The 18,662-nt window shown below is 41.4% G+C and overlaps 1 protein-coding gene across 3 annotated transcripts in view; it reads right to left on the bottom strand.

The window, feature by feature from the left end:
- Positions 1-18,662, bottom strand: part of IARS1 (isoleucyl-tRNA synthetase 1) — a 130,144-nt gene that overhangs the window by 80,535 nt on the left and 30,947 nt on the right. For all 3 annotated transcript variants that reach the window (XM_066618229.1, XM_066618230.1, XM_066618231.1), the window contains 7 exons: positions 18,398-18,545; positions 13,749-13,836; positions 12,011-12,071; positions 10,667-10,762; positions 8,493-8,615; positions 6,147-6,238; positions 926-1,024 (listed from right to left, as the gene is read on the bottom strand). In XM_066618229.1, the coding sequence (XP_066474326.1) occupies positions 926-1,024; positions 6,147-6,238; positions 8,493-8,615; positions 10,667-10,762; positions 12,011-12,071; positions 13,749-13,836; positions 18,398-18,545 (707 nt within the window). The remainder of the gene's footprint in view (positions 1-925; positions 1,025-6,146; positions 6,239-8,492; positions 8,616-10,666; positions 10,763-12,010; positions 12,072-13,748; positions 13,837-18,397; positions 18,546-18,662) is intronic.

Raw genomic sequence — 18,662 nt, 5'->3', positions numbered from 1 at the left:
GATAACTGGGTATTTATATACCACCTTTCTGGTCATCGGATTACTCCTCTGACTTTATCCAAGGCAGTTTACATAGGCAGGTTGTTTCTAAATCCCCGAGGGGATTTTTACAAACATAGAAGGGTTCTGTCTTTCAAGAACCACACAACATTTCAGATGGATCTTTCTGGTCTGGTATCACTTCTGGCCTCCAGTTTCTTCCCACGCAGGCTGACAAGCAGCTCCTTCATCTCTCACATGAAGGGCAGCCAAGACACTTCTTCGCTCACACCAAAGAACAGGTGGAATACCTCAGCTCAGCTTGTCAGCTGCTTCAAGGTCTCGCCTTCACGGAGCTGCCAGTGGCCTTGCAATTTACCACATTCCATCGTTTGCCATTGTAATCCACCCGGCAAACTACAGAATCCAAATTTTCAGAGCTAGTACAGGCCACTGGTCTTTTGATTCACCTGAGAAGAGCATTCTTTGGAATATCAAAGTGCAACATTTAAGCTGCAATTAAATATTTGCAAAGTTCAGTAGAGCTGGCCTCCATCTTGCACGCTACAGAGGTGTGCAATTTCAACACTATGCAATCTGCAAAAACCAGCAGTTTAACTAGCACAGGTGATTCCACTGGCCATTCTACCGTAACTACTAAATACATGCCTTGGAGGCAGCTTGAGATCAGAAAAGGAAGTCGCTTTCAGTTTCAGTTCCAGCCCATATCTCACCTTTTTTTAAAGAGACAATACAAATCTTTCAGATGCCAGGAATTTTCAAGGCAATTATGAGTAGAGAATTTAGCTTTACATGCTGACTCTGGAACATAATCCTCATGCAAGATGCAGATCAACTGCATTAGTGTACGAAAGAAGAGGTGGAGGGGAAACAACAAGTTCTAACTACAGACTTACATCCACGAAGTAAAAGAAACAAAAATTACCAATAGCATTGGGCGTTATTTTCCAATAGCTTGTCTACCATGTGCTCCACACGAACAAACCAGCTTGGCACAGCTTTATATATCAGAGGAGTATCTGACCTGAAAGAAATCACATCAAGAGAATTAGGAATGTTTTTTAACCATCCTGCAATGCTTTGCACACCAAGTTTGGCTCTGTTCCTTTTAATGAAGTGTGCTTGTGCCCTTACCTTCAAGATTTAGCAGAATTCAGAAATGTACGAGTAATACATTTCATACTCGTAGTACAACTTCATACTGAGCTGTCATCCAGAATTTTAAATTGCTTGCTACTCATAATGCAAAAATACCAACATATTCATTGGTTTTATTAACATTAAATAGCCCAAAACTCCACCGTATCATGACTCCCTTCCAAGGTTAGGCAGCCCTACACAAGGCCACTCAGACTTCCACCAGCAACATAGTTGGCAGAGATTCAAGTAGCCCCATAGGACTGGCTGGGACAATACTTGGGGTATGAGGGTATGGGGGAAAATATCCCTGTACTCTGAGGAGACCTCCAGCCGGTTCCCAGATAGTGCTGGATACAACACAGATCATGCAGCCTGGCTGTGCCAGTACTAGTTAGAACTGGGATGTAAACTATCGTTCTTTTAAACCTCATTTTCTTCTGAATTGAACTGTGGTTGTACATGCTTGAAATGTGGCCTGAAAGGAATGGAAGGGCCACAGAAGGAGATCTGCTAACTAAATGATGCAAATGGATATATAGTATAGAACATACCTAGGTGAATTAGAAGCTTTAAAAAAGAAATCTCACTGAGCAGTAAAATTTAGTACTAGAATATGAAAGATGGCTCTTATTGACAAATTAATTTTGTGGCAGAGCCAAAAGAGTCTGAGAAAGAACCAAGTTCTTTAACAGGCCTGGATCAGCTGCAGTAAGTCAGCAGAAAAGGAGAACATGATAGGGAAAAACCAAGCAGCAGAAAAGATGAATACAGTCGGTAAGAAATGTAAAGTCTTATTTAAAAACCACTTGGCACATCACATAATCACATTGAATCACAAACTTAAGATGAAGAATCACAGAAGACACTTCCATAAGTACAATTTATACCCCTTGAGTATCTATTTGAATGTTTACTTTGCCCAATAACAAACACTGAATTTAAAAGGTTTCATAATGCATAAAGGGAACTCAATTTTCACTGTCAACCTCTTATATTAAAGACAACACTGAGCCTCTGCATCTCAAGGACTTTCAAGTGCAGTATTTTGTGGTGGAAAATTTGACTGCTTTTCAGACAAGCTGCTGAAAAACTATAATGCACATTTTTCAGTAAGTACAAGAATTAAAATTGTATAGAATACAGTTGGCTGGTTCAACAAACAAAATCAATTTGCATTTAAAATACTATACAAGGTGTTCAACTAAGATTATTTATTTATCTTTAATGGCAAATAATAGCATATATTTTGAACCACCCGTTACAGTATCCACTTCTGACTAGATAACCTATATATACACAAGCTCATTCTAATAATACATTATGGTTTTCCCAAATACATAACCTAAGATACATAGCAATCTGTCTTGTACAAAACTCATCATTTCCTATTAATAGGTGCTGTATTATCAAACCTTCCATTTGGCCCAAATTATCAGGAAAAAGTGATTTAAGAAATCTTGAGCAGAGGACCTATTTTTAGTACAATGCAGTAAAATATGTGTGTGGTAAAGGGTCTATTTCCCCCCCAACAATTACATCCCATCTTCCTTTGGTAGATCTTTATATCTACCCTTAAGCATATTAGAGGGTAGGGCATTGCAAAGAGCCAACATAAATACCCATCGTTCTTGGGAACAGTGGAAAAAGAAGAGATAATTAGGTCTGCTACCATAGTTTACCCCAAGGTTGTGCAATGGGGAGCAGATTCTATGGGCTGCTGCCATAGTTTCTTGACTGTCAATGTCTACAAGTCTAGTTAACAATAATCTGATTGCATCTGCTAGCAAACCAGCCACTAAATCCACTAAATTTATAATGGGACTCTCAGTGGATTATCTATACCACCTTCTAACCCACAATACATCTAAAGATAAAGTGGTTGGTGGTTGTCCTTTCCTGTTTATTAATTGGAAACCTGAAAAGAACAAACACTATAAAGACCATGCATCAAGAAACTCAATTTTAGGATTTTGCCCGTCTGGTACAGGTACAACACTGGACACCCACAAATACCATTCAGAGTTCTTATCTCACCCAGGATTTTAAGTAAGGGTTTGAAGTTAATTCTCACAGTATGAGTAAGAGGGAACCTGCTTAATGCTAAACAAAGGCCAATTTTTCCCTAGGAGGGAAGGAATGAGGAAAAGACTATGGGTTCTAGAGCCAGGTTCCCAATGTCACACAAACTATTGTGGAGTCCAAACCCCAGGGCACTAGCCATTCGCATCTCCTGAAACATTTTGTTTCATCACTAGGTGTTCACTCTCTATTCTATGTATTGAGAGATGGCATTAATATTGAGTAAGAGCCCAATCCTGAACTCTGCGCACCAGCTTACCGCCAGTACACACTATCGCAAATGTGATGTAAGGCATATTTGTGGGGCTTAGCGCCAGCCGAGCACCAGAGCTAGCCCAGCACAAGCTTGCGCTGGGCTAGCGCCAGTGGAAAGCTGGAGCTTCACTGCTCTGCAGACACCCAAACTGCAGGGTGGCAGGGTGGGGGCTTGGGGAAGCGGGGAGAAGGCATTCCAGGGCAGGAGGAAAGTGGGGAGAGAGCAGAGTAAGGGTGAGGAAAAGGAGCAGGGCAGGAGGAGGGTGGGACCAGTGGAGCTCAGCTCCACTTGAGCCCGAGTTCCGTGTCAGGCCACGTGACCCGACACGGAACTCTTTGATTCTCTGCACGGCTCCAGAGCTGCTGCAGAATCAAGTAACCCCATTGTGGGGCTGCCTTCCTTACCTGGGAGAAGGGGATGAATGTTCCTTCCCTGAGGAGCCAGCAGCGGCTACTCAGTTGTGCTTAGGATGCTGCTGCAGCCATTTTTGGAACTGTGGCAGCCCCTTGCTTCAGGCAGCTCAGGATTGGGTTGTGAGAGAGGTTAAGTGCAATACTATTTTGACAAAGACGTTAAAGATACTTGAAACTATTGAGAGTAAAAATATGACCTTAAGTAGGGAGAACTGCAAGAGTCCAAATTGTTCATAGGTCCGAATCTCCACTTTTCATAAAATCCTAACGCTCGTAGTGGCATGATCCAAGAACTTCAGAGGTCATCTCTAAACAGATGGATCGCACTACAGGCAAGTTCTAGGACAGGGGTGTCAAACTCGTGTCATACCAAGGGCCAAATACCATTCATGGTGCCTGCTGAGGGCCGAAATTGATGTCATTAGGCAGGAAGTTATGTCATTAAACAGGTCATAACTAAAAATAAGCACTTTTTCTCATTTAGGAGCTTATTCACTGCAAATGACAAGAGAAAATACACAAATCTTGATCATATCTCAAGATATGAGATAGCCCAGTTTTCATGTGGGCTGCCCCTACAGCAGCAACACCTCAGCACTGCTCAGCAGCTGAGAGTCAGAGGGCCAGACAAAAAGCTTCCACGGGCCGCATCCAGCCCCTGGACCTTATGTTTGACACCCCTGTTCAAGTGGTTTGACACCACTTACTGCTTTGCATAACAACTTAGGGAATGAGACAAAGCAACTGGTACTTCACAAAGCCCAGCTTTTTATAAAACTACCAGATTGCTCTGTCAAGGCATCAAAGAGTTGGTTGTTTTGAGTGTGGTTTGAATGTGAATATACTGATTTATTTAACAGAAAAAGATTTCAGAAAAGTTTTTTAAAAAGACAGCCACAGTGAAGGTAACCAGAAGATTAAAGTTTCAAATGCAATTTCATCATCACAAGACTGTCGTTAGTTAGATTTTCTTCGCCTTCTATGTGGTCACTTACTCAGGCAAGCGAAGAATTTCCCTCACCAGTCCGATCAGCTTTTTTTTTTTGGTGCACTTTCTAACACAGGTGGCTAAGATCACATACTTGAGCCATTACAGAGCTCTCCATTTTGTGGAGACAGGTACATTTTGCATCAAGATAGGTACACCTTGAGAAGTACATGGCAAAGCAAGATTCAAAGCAGGGAAATTCCAATTCACAGCTCCATTTAGTCACTAGGCCAGCATTTCTCAAACTGTGGATCGGGCGCCATTAGGTGGGTCATGAGTCAGTTTCAGAAGGGTCCCCATTCATTTCAATATGTTCTTTATTTTTAATACGTATATTAGATTTAATGCTACCATGGTATGCTATTGCATTTGGGTAAATGTCACAGATCTGTACATTTAACAGGCTACTGCGTATATGCTTTTAACAACGGTAGTCAGTGGACTTACTCCCAGATAGTTGTGGATAGGATTGCAACCTTTGCGATATTTGGAGAATTTTAAACAGATCAGCAACTGCTTTGGACGGTTAGAAGGGTTCTCCTTTAAATAAATTTGTAAACTTATACTTATTGTAAATGTTTAATTTACTAAAGGCGCAATCCAGAGGCGCCCTTGGGCTGGTGCAAGTCCCTTACACCGTGCCGTAAAGCACGTTTATGCCTTATGAGCAAGCCGTGTCAGTTGAATCCAGCCTCCGTGGCAGATTGCGTGGCGAGCCCTGCATTGGCCCACCTGAGCCAACGCAAGGCTCTGGGGTGGGTGGGGAGGAGGCGGGGAGGAGGCCCCGGGGTGGGCGGGTGGGGAATGGGAAGTAGGCCTGGGATCCAGCAGTTATGCTGGATCCCAACCCCTGTTCCCAGGGAGTTTAAAGTGGCTTCAAGCTGTCCCGCTCTGCTTGGACTTATGCCACCTCAGGAGGTGGCACAAGTCTGAGGAGACCCATGGGGCCAGCGTGCCTTACCTGAGGGTAAGGGGAAAAGTTTCCCCTTACCTTCAGCAGAATATGGATGACTGAAAAAATATACAGATTAACTTACATTATCTAAATATACATTATCTAAATACATAATTATATATTTATATAAATAAATATAAACTTACTAAATATACAGATACAAACACAGGTATGAATACAACTTGCTTAACTGTGTGGTTTAATTGTCCATGCTAGAAGAATGATGAAAGCATGACAGTTTGTTGTGTTTTGTTTTTTTTTTTTGCATTAAGTCAAAATACTCTTTTAATGAAGTACAAATTTAACTCTTCATACCTCCAACAAAAAGGATAGTTGTGATTGAAAGTGCTGGTGTGAATCAGTCTGCCTTGCTCTTTTAGGGCCCTGATGATATTCTTGTCTGCATCCTAAGCCAAAAGGAAAAATAAGTTTTGAAAACATTGTTAAACTATATGATAAATTTATCTCAGTGAGCAACTGCAGAAACAGGATCAACTTCCAAGGATAAAGTTAACTATGGTACAGCTTTTGCGTACATAAAACATCTTGCATTCACTGCAGGAATCCTATAATAAATACGATTTTTAGCAAGTATCATATATATTTGATACAATATATTTAATAAATCTGCTAACAAATGCCAAGCTATAACTGAGTTTTTGAGTATCATTAAGGAACACAAGTTGAAACTGCACTCATGCCAACCCACTTCTACAAGTCATGCTTAAGGACAGATCATTTCTAAGGTTGCTATGCCAAGGGCACTTTGTTGGGGGGCCCAGATATCTGTTGGTGGAAGAAAAAGAAAGGGACTCAAATACTGAGCTCAGAATTGTCATTTGAATTGAAAACTATAACTTGTCTTGAACTACTGCTAACAGAAGGGGCCTTCATCCAACCCTCTACCTGAAGCAGGAAAATCTTCTCTAGAACAACTTCAAAAGATGCCCATCAAGCCTCTGCTTTAACACTTCTAGTGAGAAAGAAAACATCACTTCCTTGGTAATTGGTTCCACTGACCAACTGCTCTTACTGCTTCCACTGACCAACTGCTCTTACTGCTTCCACTGACCAACTGCTCTTACTGAAATATTTTTCTGATATTCATGGAAAACCATCCCTCCAACTGCTTAAGCCCATTAGAACTAGTCTTGCTCTCTGAGACAGCAAAGAAAAAAAATCTTTGCCCATCAGGTATTTGAAGGGTAGTATCATTCTCGCCCCCTCTCCAACATTCAAAGGTACACCTTTGTTTACCAGACCTGTGAGGTCTGACCAGTGCAAAGTAAAGTGAAACCACTATTTCTCACAACTTGGTAACTATGGTTGAACTAGAGCAGAGGTGCCCAAACCCCAGCTCTGAGGCCACTTGCAGCCCTTGAGGCCTCTCAATGTGGCCCTCAGGGAGCCCCTAGTCTCCAATGAGCCTCTGGCCCGCCAGAGATTTGTTGGAGCCCACACTGGCCCGATGCAACTGCTCTCAGTGTGAGGGTGTTTGACCTCTTGCGTGAGCTGTGGGATGAGAGCTCCCTCCACTGCTTGCTGTTTCACGTCTGTGATGCAGTAGCAGCAGCAAAGGAAAGGCCAGCCTTACTTTGTGTGAAGCCTTTTTATAGGCTTTGAGCTATTGCAAGACCTTCATTCATTCATGTAAGTTAATCCTTAATATATTCATTTATGTAAACTTATGTAAATTTATTTAAATGTCAGAGAGCTGATGTGGTCCTCCTGCCAAAAACTTTGGACACCCCTGAACTAAAGCAACCTAAAAATCACATTAGCCTTTTTTGCAGCCACATCTCACTACTGACTCATGTTTAGCTTACGATCCACTGCAACATCAAGATCTTTTTCATGTGTTGTACTGCGAAGCCAGGTATCATCCTCACAAATAATGAGACTCAACCTGTACTGTCTTCTGTGGAGTTAGCCATTTCTCCCAGTTTACTGTCATGTGCAAATTTGATACCTCTTCATCTAACACTTTGATAAAGACACTGAAGAGAACTGACACTCCACTCAAAACTGTCCCCTAGGTTAATGAAGAGCTCAGATCGGATAGAATGGGGTACTCCTTCAGTTTCCTGCTACACCCTTGTACCACCACCAGTTGTTTAAGGCTGGAAGACTCTCCAGCATTGTGTGAGGTGGGCATGGAGTTGAAATGGGATGAAAAAACTGGTCAAAGTCAGGACCATGATCACTTTTCTATAAGGGAAAGCTCCTTCAGCTGGTGCGAAGGTACCTTAAGATCCAAGCCAATGGTTAATAAAATACATTAGGTCTTCAGATTTGTCATATATAAATGCATGACCACTGTCCATTACAACTGGCGCTATCAATCCCAGGACCAAACCAAACTTTTAGGGACACAAAGTTAATAATGCCTTCTGCCAGGACTTTGCTGGGGGTACAACACTTGTTAAGGGCTCCAGTTAGTGAGGGATATCGCTTCGGTCTAAGCAAGTTTAATATAGTTGCACAATATCTCCCAATATTTTATCTCTTTAATGCCAAACAACATGAAAGTAAAAGTAAAATTTAAAATGCCATAATGAAAGGGCCACTGTTTAAAAAAGGCAAACACATACACACATCCCTCTAAAGTTTCTGAATACCATTTCAAAACAGAGGTTCTCTGGTTTTTTGAAGACAACCAACCTTAACATATTGCCCAGCAAACTCTGTCACTTCTGCTGTGAAGCACCCTGAGGCATCCACAGGACAAACTGGCACAGAATGTTTCTGAATAATATTAAAGTCCATGCAGACTCTGTAGTCGTCCTACAAGACAAAACCAAATACAGTAAATTAATCATTTTTAAATTCCAAGACGGTATACAAAGAGCAAAATTCTATTAGATTCTCTAGACCAGTTTCTCAAACTGTGGGTCGGGACCCACTAGGTAGGTCACGAGCCAAGTTCAGGTGGGTCCCATTCATTTCAATATTTTATTTTTAATATATTAGACTTGATGCTGCCATGGTATGTGACTGCATTTGGGGAAATGTTACAGAGCTGTACTTTTAACAGACTACTATGTATATGCTTTAACAATGATAGCCAGTGGGACTTACTGCTGGGTAAGTGTGAATAGAACTACAGCCTATGATGGTTAAAAAATTTCCCTGCTTGATGATGTCACTTCTGGTCATGACCACTTCCGGTGGGTCCTGATAGATTCTCATTCTAAAAAGTGAGTCCTGATGCTAGAAGTGTGAGAACCACTGCTCTAGACTTTGCTTTTGAAGCCTCATTACTAGAATATGGTAAATTTCTACACCACAGATTGTTCAGTCACACTCTAAAAAGCACTCTTCTTTCAAGCAAAAGAATGTTATCTGTCTGCTTTTCTGTTATAAAAATAATTGTAAAATACTCTGGGGCTCATTAAAGGCTCCCTTTTTCACCTTGATTTGTACTGAAGCATCACTTCAGTGAAGCTGCCCAAAACGTCTGATCATTCTTGGAGACAGCACAAAGACATTCAGTTCTTCTAAGTTCTCAGTTTAAATCTAAGACCACATAACACAATTTGGTTTTTTTGCTAGTGTCTTTAGTTTTCAGTCTCTTATTGAGCTAAAGCTAAAATTATTCACACAAAAACCACTTTCGTCTGACATATTTTATCATCACATAAGAGTACTGTCTTAGCTAGCAGTCCCTTGAAAGTTTCCACAAACAAGTTCTTCTCAAAATACAACAGAGATAAAAGACTAAAGAAATTTAACAGAAGTAGATTACCACCAAAGAAAAAGTGACAAAAGGATCCCAATACTCTTTGCCTATAAGTATTGGGACACAGAAGACACTGAGTCTACACATGCAGCAACAGAATCTTGAGAAGTGGACTATATGACTTCAAGCTGCAGGTGGGGAATGCTAAGTTTCCAATATTCCCCCTGTACAAAAACTACCTGCAAAAAAGAAAAAAAACTAGCATACGAAGAAGAAAAGTTATATTGGGCAGCCCAATCCTGAGCTGCCTGGGGCACCCAGATTCGGTGGCACCGAGAATGGCTGGTGCTGGATCCTGCATGCCTCAGGCTACCACAGGTGGCACCTCTGGAGACGGAGACTTTTGTCCCCTTCTCCCGGGTAAGGGAAGCAGTCCCGCAATGGGGCTACTCACTTTACCGCCAACCATAAGGTCGGCAGTAAAGATGTTTGTGTAGGGCGCCGAGCCCCACACAAACACCTTGAATCTGGTGGAGTGGAGCTCCACGGACCCGCCTCCCTGCCCACTCCCTCGCTCCGGCATGCCTCCCTGTCACACCTCCCCCCCACCCTCTCAGCCCCCCCACCAGCCTCCTCCCGTCCCCGGAACGCCTCCTCACTGCCCCCACTTACCATACCATGTCCATGAGACAGCCGAGCAGCAGAGGCTGGGCGCCCGCCCCACACTAGCCCAGCACCAGCTGGCACTGGGCTAACACGGGTGGTAGCTCAGCTGTGAGGATCACCAACAGTGTGCGGTGACACAAAGCCGCAGCGCCGAGCCCAGGATTGGGCTCTCAGTCAACTCCTTGTTGTGCTAGATTTCTACTTACAGAAATATATTTTTATTTTTATTGCAGGAGAACATTTAAGAACAGGATTCCCTTAACAGCAGACTGAAAGGGCACAGTCCAGTGTATCGCTGCCAGACTCTGCAACTTCACTAATACCAGGACTTGGAGACAAAATTCTTTGAATACATGGATTTTGGATACTTTGTCATGGCTGCATTTGGGTAATGTGATCCAAAGGCTTTGAGATTAAAAGCCATTTTGAATCTCAAGTAAAAAAATCAAGATGAGATCATAAAAAACCATATCAGAAGCTTTAAACTTACAGCACCAAAGTAAGGAGCTTGATGTACAACCCCTGTACCTTCTTCTTCCTTCACATAGTTGTCAGTCACAACAGTAAAAGCACCATTCTCTTTGCACTGGAACAAAATTTATATGGATTTTCAAAATGGACAAAACAGACAATGAAAAACATTAACCAGCAAATTTCTTGAGCACTGAGGAGTGCTAAAGTAGTATCTTAAAATCAAAAACTAATTTGTCTTTTAAAACCATTGGTATCAACATGAGTCACACATAAAAGGAAGCTGCTATAATACTGAAGGCTTCCCTTTCAGGGAGAACAGCCTGATGATTCAGTCTTCTTCATGCATTCCACAACTGAGGGAGAGTTCAGATTAAAGATGACAGTTTATAAGCATGGTGGGATGCTGGTCTTTTCAGTGTTCAGTGGAGTACACATTCCTTTGCACACCAATACCTCCAACTTCCCTAATCTTCCACCTCAAAACAAGGTATGGAAAGACTAGGTATTTATTGTGATGCATCTTTTCTATAAAGTGGTTGTTGACCTGTATGGAAAGACTAGGTATTTATTGTGATGCATCTTTTCTATAAAGTGGTTGTTGACCTGTATGACCATCTCAAGCCATTTTGCTAGACTTATTCCTCAAACAACTGATACTGCTGGAGTTGATCCCATGTGCTTCTTGCACATGAGAATGTGAACACAACTGAATCATTTAGCACCAACAGTTATGAAGAACCATACCTCAGTGCAGAGGACTAGCAAAGAAGGTTTAATATTCTTCTAGCACCACATTACCAAACTTGCTCTTTTTGTATAGCACAATTCAAGACAAGGGTGCTGTACACAAGAAGTCAAAAGCATTAGGAGGCACAAGGTCAGCAGTGATCACTTTCCTCTTACTTCTCTTCTTCGGGTTGATAGAACAACAATAAGAACAACAGATGTAGTGTATTCCCTATGCTCTGCTGATGTTCTTATAAGCTTTTTGTAATAGGAAGAGTGCACATACAAAGCTAAAGAAAACAACAGGATCCAGCAGCAATTCCAGGGAGAGTGGGTGGCTTTGGACTCCCTGCTAGCACAAGGTTGCCTGGAGTTAAGGTAAATACATGTGTTGAACACACTGTGCACTCTCACTCCAAGTACAGCCAAGTCTCCCACTCCCTTTCTTTTCTTGAGCTCAGGGAAATCCTGCTATAGGCTTCTGGGACAAGCCCTGCCTCGGAGCTGAATAAACCCTTGTTAATAAATATCCTATGTTTACACCAGGCATCTGGAATAAGAAGTAGTAATCAAGATTCAGCAAACACACAGATATTCACCACTGTGTTGCCACAGCATGACAAATATTACTTACCTTAATAAAATAATTGAAAAGAGGTTTATATTTCTTCCCTTTAAGAACAATTCCAGGAAACCTAAAATAATTTTCAAAAATAGCGATGGTTAACAAGTTTTATTTGTTCTCAATATTTATAAACAGATTTCCTACCAGAACAACACCCATAGCTGCACAACTATAATGAAATCACAGCAACAAAACATTAAAATAAATATTAAAACCAAAAACTCTACAAAAAATGCTCAAGTTCTGGACAGTTGAGCAAGCAATCAGTTGTTGCAAGCAAAACCTCTACAAAAGAGTATCTGGAAGTCCAAGAACACATTAATCTACACTGGAGCCATTCATAACACAAAAACAGGGCAAGAATAAACCACTGTTTGCCTTTTCAGACAAAATAACAAAAGTTGACCTCACTCAGGCACAATGGATGAGATCTTGATTTGTGAACAAACCACTGTTTCCCATAGTCATTTGAAATATCAAATTAGTCGTAGAAGTCTTAAATCTCCTCAGGCACAAAGAAAGAGAGAACCATGTTTGTGCACATAATGCCAAACCTTTGCTCATTATGCTGAACAGGACCTATGCAGTTTGCAACATTTCAACAACTGACAGTCAGAAGCTGCCATGAGCAAAGTGAACTGAGCTCTTTAATGACAAACCATTACATCTTGCATTTAAACAAGAACAATTTCTTATTTTTCATGCTTACACAGTTTGGAACACTTCATTATAGCCAATATTCATAGGCTCATACTTCCACAAGTATTTCAATTACAGTTACAATGCAAATTTTGCAGACACAGGTAAAATATGAAGCATACAAATTATCAAATCCAGAAACAATTTATGTTTTTGTTATAAGGTTCTGCAGCTTTAAAGACCTGCACATCTAAGAAGGTGAATCAGTTTTGAAGTTACTGGAAGAAACTGCAGGAGGAAAGGCAAAAGAATGGCAAGATCACACTTCCAAAGTGATATTCTTCAGCATTTGTAACACACAGTCACTATTCCCAAAAACCTTCTATTATGTCTTTGTATTTAACTTAATAGAATTGGGGCGATCAATAGAATTGCAAAACAGAATTCTAATAATTCAAAACCAATGGGAGCTTTGTCAGTAACTTCACAAGTAAGTTCTTGGGTAGAAACAATAATGACAATAAGACCATGAGGTAGAACCAGATGCTGTGATCTGAGGGGTGAAAACATAGAGAATTAGGAATCTACAATTCTGATTCTGCTTTTAAAAGTGAATCCAACACTTCAGCAATACATACTGCATAAAACAAAGTTAAGTATTTACTGCACTTAAGCTCCAAATCCATTGCAAACTGTACTGGTATATTATTAATATTTAGACTGCTTCTCAACTAAAAGTAGTTCACAAAGCAACTTACATAGTAAAACAAATCAAATTTGTTGATTTGCCCCCAAAGGGTTCACAATCTAAAATGAGACAAAGAAGAGACACCAGCAACAGCCATTGGAAAAGATGCCATGCTGGGGTGAAGAGGAATGGTTGCTCTCCCCCTTTAAATGCAAGAGGACACAGGGTGCTGTGGATGAAGGGCACCACTGCAGCAGTAAGCTCGGAAACTGCTGACAATCCTCTTGGGAGGCTGCAGCACTTTCATATGTTAAAATCACTATACAAAGACAAAACAAAAAGTGTCCCGCTCTTTTACCTCTTGCAGATTGTTATCTATAAGAATGAAATTTAGAAGGTGTGCAATGATAATCTACTTGCCTGTCAAGTATTTCATATTCACTTGCAGATTTGTAGAGGGATACCAGCCTGGCTTCCATCAAAATGAAGATTTTCTTCATGTTTTTGTCTGGGAGAGAAGGGAAGAAAGCACAAATTTCCATTTCTGCATCCTTACTGCATTAACAAGATTCTAGACTCAGTTCTTCTAACTAAGAGATTCCAGATTAGATTCGGAAAATATGCTTTCAATCAATTCTCATTATCTGCTAGCTTTAGGTTCATGGAAAACCCAGTGGATTATGTACTGATAATGCATCAGCAAATATGGAATTATTGATCCAATGGGATACCTGGGGTTAGGGGGAGGGTTAGCCAACCCAGTCAGGAACCGCTGTGCTGTTCTATATAGGTTATGAATGACATGAGTAACCTTCATGGCCGACGTAGACTAATACAGCAGGGAGGGTGAGAAAGATACTGGCTGGTTACCATATCCTTCAATTGACATTTTGGAACTCTGGGATCCTGAAACAACTGCTCAAATCCCAACATCTCAGGTTTGCTGTGGAGAAAATCCTCACATTGCACAAGCTTAGATGTCTCCCATCTCCAGTGAACCTTCGGACATTCCAACACCATGGGAAACTCAAACAATGACACTCAACATTCCTGGTTTGAACTTAAGTAAAAATTTCAATCCCCAGAGAGGGGCAATATCTGGTCCCTAGAGGCAAAACATACAGCAAAATTCTATTCCAAGACCAAGTGAAACGAGCTGTAAGATGACAGCTTGAATTCCTCAAAAATATCTCAAAAGCCTTGAGCAAACAGTTGCAATGGGTGTGGCACACACAGCACTGCTCTGATCCATCCAAGTTGGTGAGGAAGGCAGCCATAAAAACCATCTTAGTCAGATATAGGGTGGTCTCAGCCATTGCCCAGGAACCATAATAGCAAATGATTGGAGATGCACTTGATGGAGTAAAAGAGCACACAAGGACATGGATGCTGTTGAGGACAAGTCAGTGATTAACAACAAAGAGTAATGTCAGTCAGGTTAGTGGCATCCTCATTCCAACTGCCCATCTCCAGTTATGCTAAAGTTAATTACTGGCCTGTGGGCAGATGTGAAAAACTTGAGAATACACATGGTAAAGAGGGAAACTACTTATTTCAGAAAGCTACTCGTACTTATTTCAAAGTATAGTCACTTTGTCACAGCTAGGTTGAGAAATGATGACAGGGTGGAAGCTGCATATGAAGCAACTACAGACGTGCCCCCTTATCTGTGGGGATTCTGTTCTGGAACCCCCCCCCCCACACACACACACACAATACCTGACACCATGGATATGGGTGAATGCCCATCCCTGTGATCTGGGGGGGACGCACCCCCTCTGGCGGGACCTCTGAGCTCAGCAGAAGCCGGGGACGTCCATTCCCAGACTCTGCCGAACTCAAACTGAGATCAGGAGACCAAAAAATGCAACTTCTGGTTTCTCCGTGAAACTGGTAGTGACTTTTTAGTGCCTTATAAGGCTTTGGAAGGCCCCAGGAATGTGGCAAACAGAAGGACCACGTCCTCTGAAACTTTGCATGGAAAGTTAAAGCATGGGTTCCCTATGCATTTGAAACAAACCACACAATGGCTTCCTAACCTATGGTTAGCTTAATCCACGGTTTAGAACAATATCTGAACGGGGGTGGGTCTTTAGTGGGGGAAAAAAAGGGGCCTAACTTGCACTGCAGAGCTTAGCAGAAGATGCACTGTGAAACAGACACTCTCTTATAAGGACATTTTTTCATTATCCTTTTGGCATTAGAAGGCAGCTTGAATCATCACTGCTAGGTAACTAAGAGGGCAAACCAATTACATAAATCATAATAAATTAAACAAAAGCTACAGGACAGTAAAGGAAAGCACTTTATATAGCCATTGTGCATTCTCTCCAATATGCTACCATTCTGAGATTTATTATGGCAACAACATGAAGTTGCTTTGAGATTCTTTTTAATGAAGATGACAGAACAAATGTGCAGTGTTAAAAACTGCTTTACAGTTTGCTTTGGACAAATGGCTAACTACTACTCCTGCCAGACAAGAAGAGTCACCTTCATGTTGTCCTGAAATATAGCAGAACATCTAGGCGGACAGGATGGTAAGACTCTTGCACTGGTTGGTTAAAATCGTACTCTGCAGGACTGAGGCTGTAACCCAATGTATACTGACTGGGAAATAAGTGCTATTAAGTTGAATTTACTTCTGAGTAAACATGCATAGGTTCAACTTCCATGTCAATTCAACCTATATTTAAGATTCATGTTGTCAAACAGATGGCAATAGCTGAAGAAAACTGGCTATACACATCCAACAGCAATTAAGTTTTCTTTCTCACACTATCTGTGCGCCACATTATCTGTGTCAAAGAAGTTAAAAATCACAATTTTGACTTGTAAACTCAAGAAATCAATGCAACAACAAGCATTTCTGTCAGGGCTTATGGCCACATTTACAGCACTGTATATTGAACTCCTGAAAAATTAATAAGAGGCATTTATCAAGAGTATAAAGACTATACTTATACAGTTATGGATTTTGAACAACTGAGCATATTTGGAGACTACAGGAATTGCAAGTAATTTCATAATTCACTCTTCTTTAAGCACCTCAAAAGTGCAATGTTACGTACAGACACAGAGTATTTTTTGGAAATACTTAAGAACATAAAAACTGCCCTACTGGATCAGGCCAAAAGCCCATCTAGTCCAGGTTCCTGTATCCCACAGTAGCCCACAACAAGAGACCTGCATCCTGGTGCCCTCCCTTGCATCTGGCATGCTGACATAACCTACTTCTAAAACCAAGAGGCTGCAAATACCCATCATAGCCTGTAACGTAGGGCTTTTCAGACAGGGGCATCACGACGCCCTAGCCTGTGGACCCTGGCCTCTGCCCCCTTAAGGGGTGGGGTAGCCAGGAGGCAGGAAGGAGGCAGGGAGGAGGCAATCCCCAGGATCATGCAGCTCAGGGGGGCTGCAGGGACTTGGGTCCACTGACCTAAGCCTCCTGCAGACTCCCAGGGGTGCGGGGAGCCCAACACAACCTTCTGCAGGGCTCCCCACAGCTTTGAAAGCTGAAGTGGAAAAATTGTGCCCCGCCTCCACTAAAGCAGAAGTGGAGCGCGATCACTCCATGTTCACTTTTGAAGCTGCAGGGAGCCCTACAGAAGGTCACGCAGGGCTCCCCGCATCCCCAGGAGGCTGCAGGAGGCTCAGGCAAGTGTACCCAAGCCCCTGCAGCCCCCCTGAGCAGCACGATCCTGGGGATTGCGCCGCTGCCTCCCCCTCCCCCACAAGAACTTAAAGCAGCTCAAACTCTCCCCAAGAGTTTGAAAACCACTGCTGTAGCCTGTGATGGACATTTCTTCCAGAAATCTGTCCAATACCCTTTCAAAGGCATCGAGGTCAGATGCCATCACCACATCCTGTTCCACAGGTTAATTACACAGGCTAATTACATACTGGGTAAAGAATTATTCTTTCGTCTGTTCTAACTTTCTCTTCTTGTTGATGCTTATTTAGCTGAATGAATGTTTAACAAAACAATGTAATATAAATGTTTTCAATAAAAAAGAAATGAGAAAAATTAAGCCTCTTTTCTAATTTATGAATCTTTAGGTGAGCATTTTTACCTTTATCACTGAGCAAAGAGGGCTAGAAATGCTTTCGGGGGGGAAATTCTTTATACATTATCACATTTCTTGCTGAACTCAAAGTAAAATCTGCACCTTTAAAAACAAAGTTCCTCCAATTTTACTGAAACTTTCTTGAGCAGTAAACAAGCAGTGAAACATAGAACTACAGTCCTAAACACTCTTATTATGGTGTAAGTTCCATTATGAATAAGTTCCACTAGACATGCCTAGAATTGTGTTGGTAGTTAACTTCTTGGCGGCTGATTTTTGTTGAACAATTACTAATCGATTAAAAGGTTATATGTATTTCATTGGCACCCTGGATACCTTAAAAGCTACCTAGCTATTGTATTATGGTACCTATTTCAATACTTGCAAAAAGTAGATTGCGGGGGAGAGAGGTAGGTATGTGTACTTGTTTGTTGAGGTACACTGAAGGAAATATAAAACTAGCAAAGAGAGAATGGCCAGTTAAACACGGATATAATACATAACTTACTAACACTTTAATCAGTTATTCAATATAGATAACAGCAATTCAAGAAAAAGTTGACAAAATTTCAGCAATGATATTGCTTCCAAGGAAGGCAGCACCATAGTATTATATTACCAGGTGATTTTGCAATATTTTGGTCAAAGCATTTAGACACATGAAGTTGTTTTTACTGTTAGCCTGTCCATCTGTTTATCCTGGGACTGTCTGGTCCAGATGGCAACAGCTGTCCAGGGTTTCAGACAGAGGTCTTTCCCAGTACTTTAACTGGAGAAGATTGAACCAAAAGTCATCAGCATGCAAAGCATTTGCTCCATCACTGATGTATTTCCCTTCCAATTCAAGTTCTGGCTACTACCAAAACACAGACAAAGGTCAAGAGAACTACAGGCTGACCCAGACGCAGAACAACAGCTTAAGCATTAACGATGCAGTACAGATAGTGTTCACTGTTTGTGCACATGGAAACAAAGTACTGTCATGGTATGTTCTGCACTTGCCTTTCACCTTCACGTACTGCAATTCTGGATTAACACAGAGAGCCAGGTTGCTAGGCAGAGTCCAAGGGGTTGTTGTCCAAGCAACTAGAGATATGTTTTCATCCTCTTCTAATGGGAAGTTAACAATGACTGAAGGGTCTTGAACATCCTTAAATCCAAAAAATTACAAGGGTTTAAGTCAGAGAACATTTACTTATCTTATGCATCAGGGAACAAATTATGAAAGCAAAATACTACTATGGCCAACAATATTCACTTCACTCCT

This window comes from Tiliqua scincoides, chromosome 2 (assembly GCF_035046505.1).
Source record: "Tiliqua scincoides isolate rTilSci1 chromosome 2, rTilSci1.hap2, whole genome shotgun sequence".
Taxonomy (NCBI): domain Eukaryota; kingdom Metazoa; phylum Chordata; class Lepidosauria; order Squamata; family Scincidae; genus Tiliqua; species Tiliqua scincoides.
Note: the sequence above shows the minus strand (reverse complement) of the source record. Positions and strands in the feature narration are given on the sequence as shown.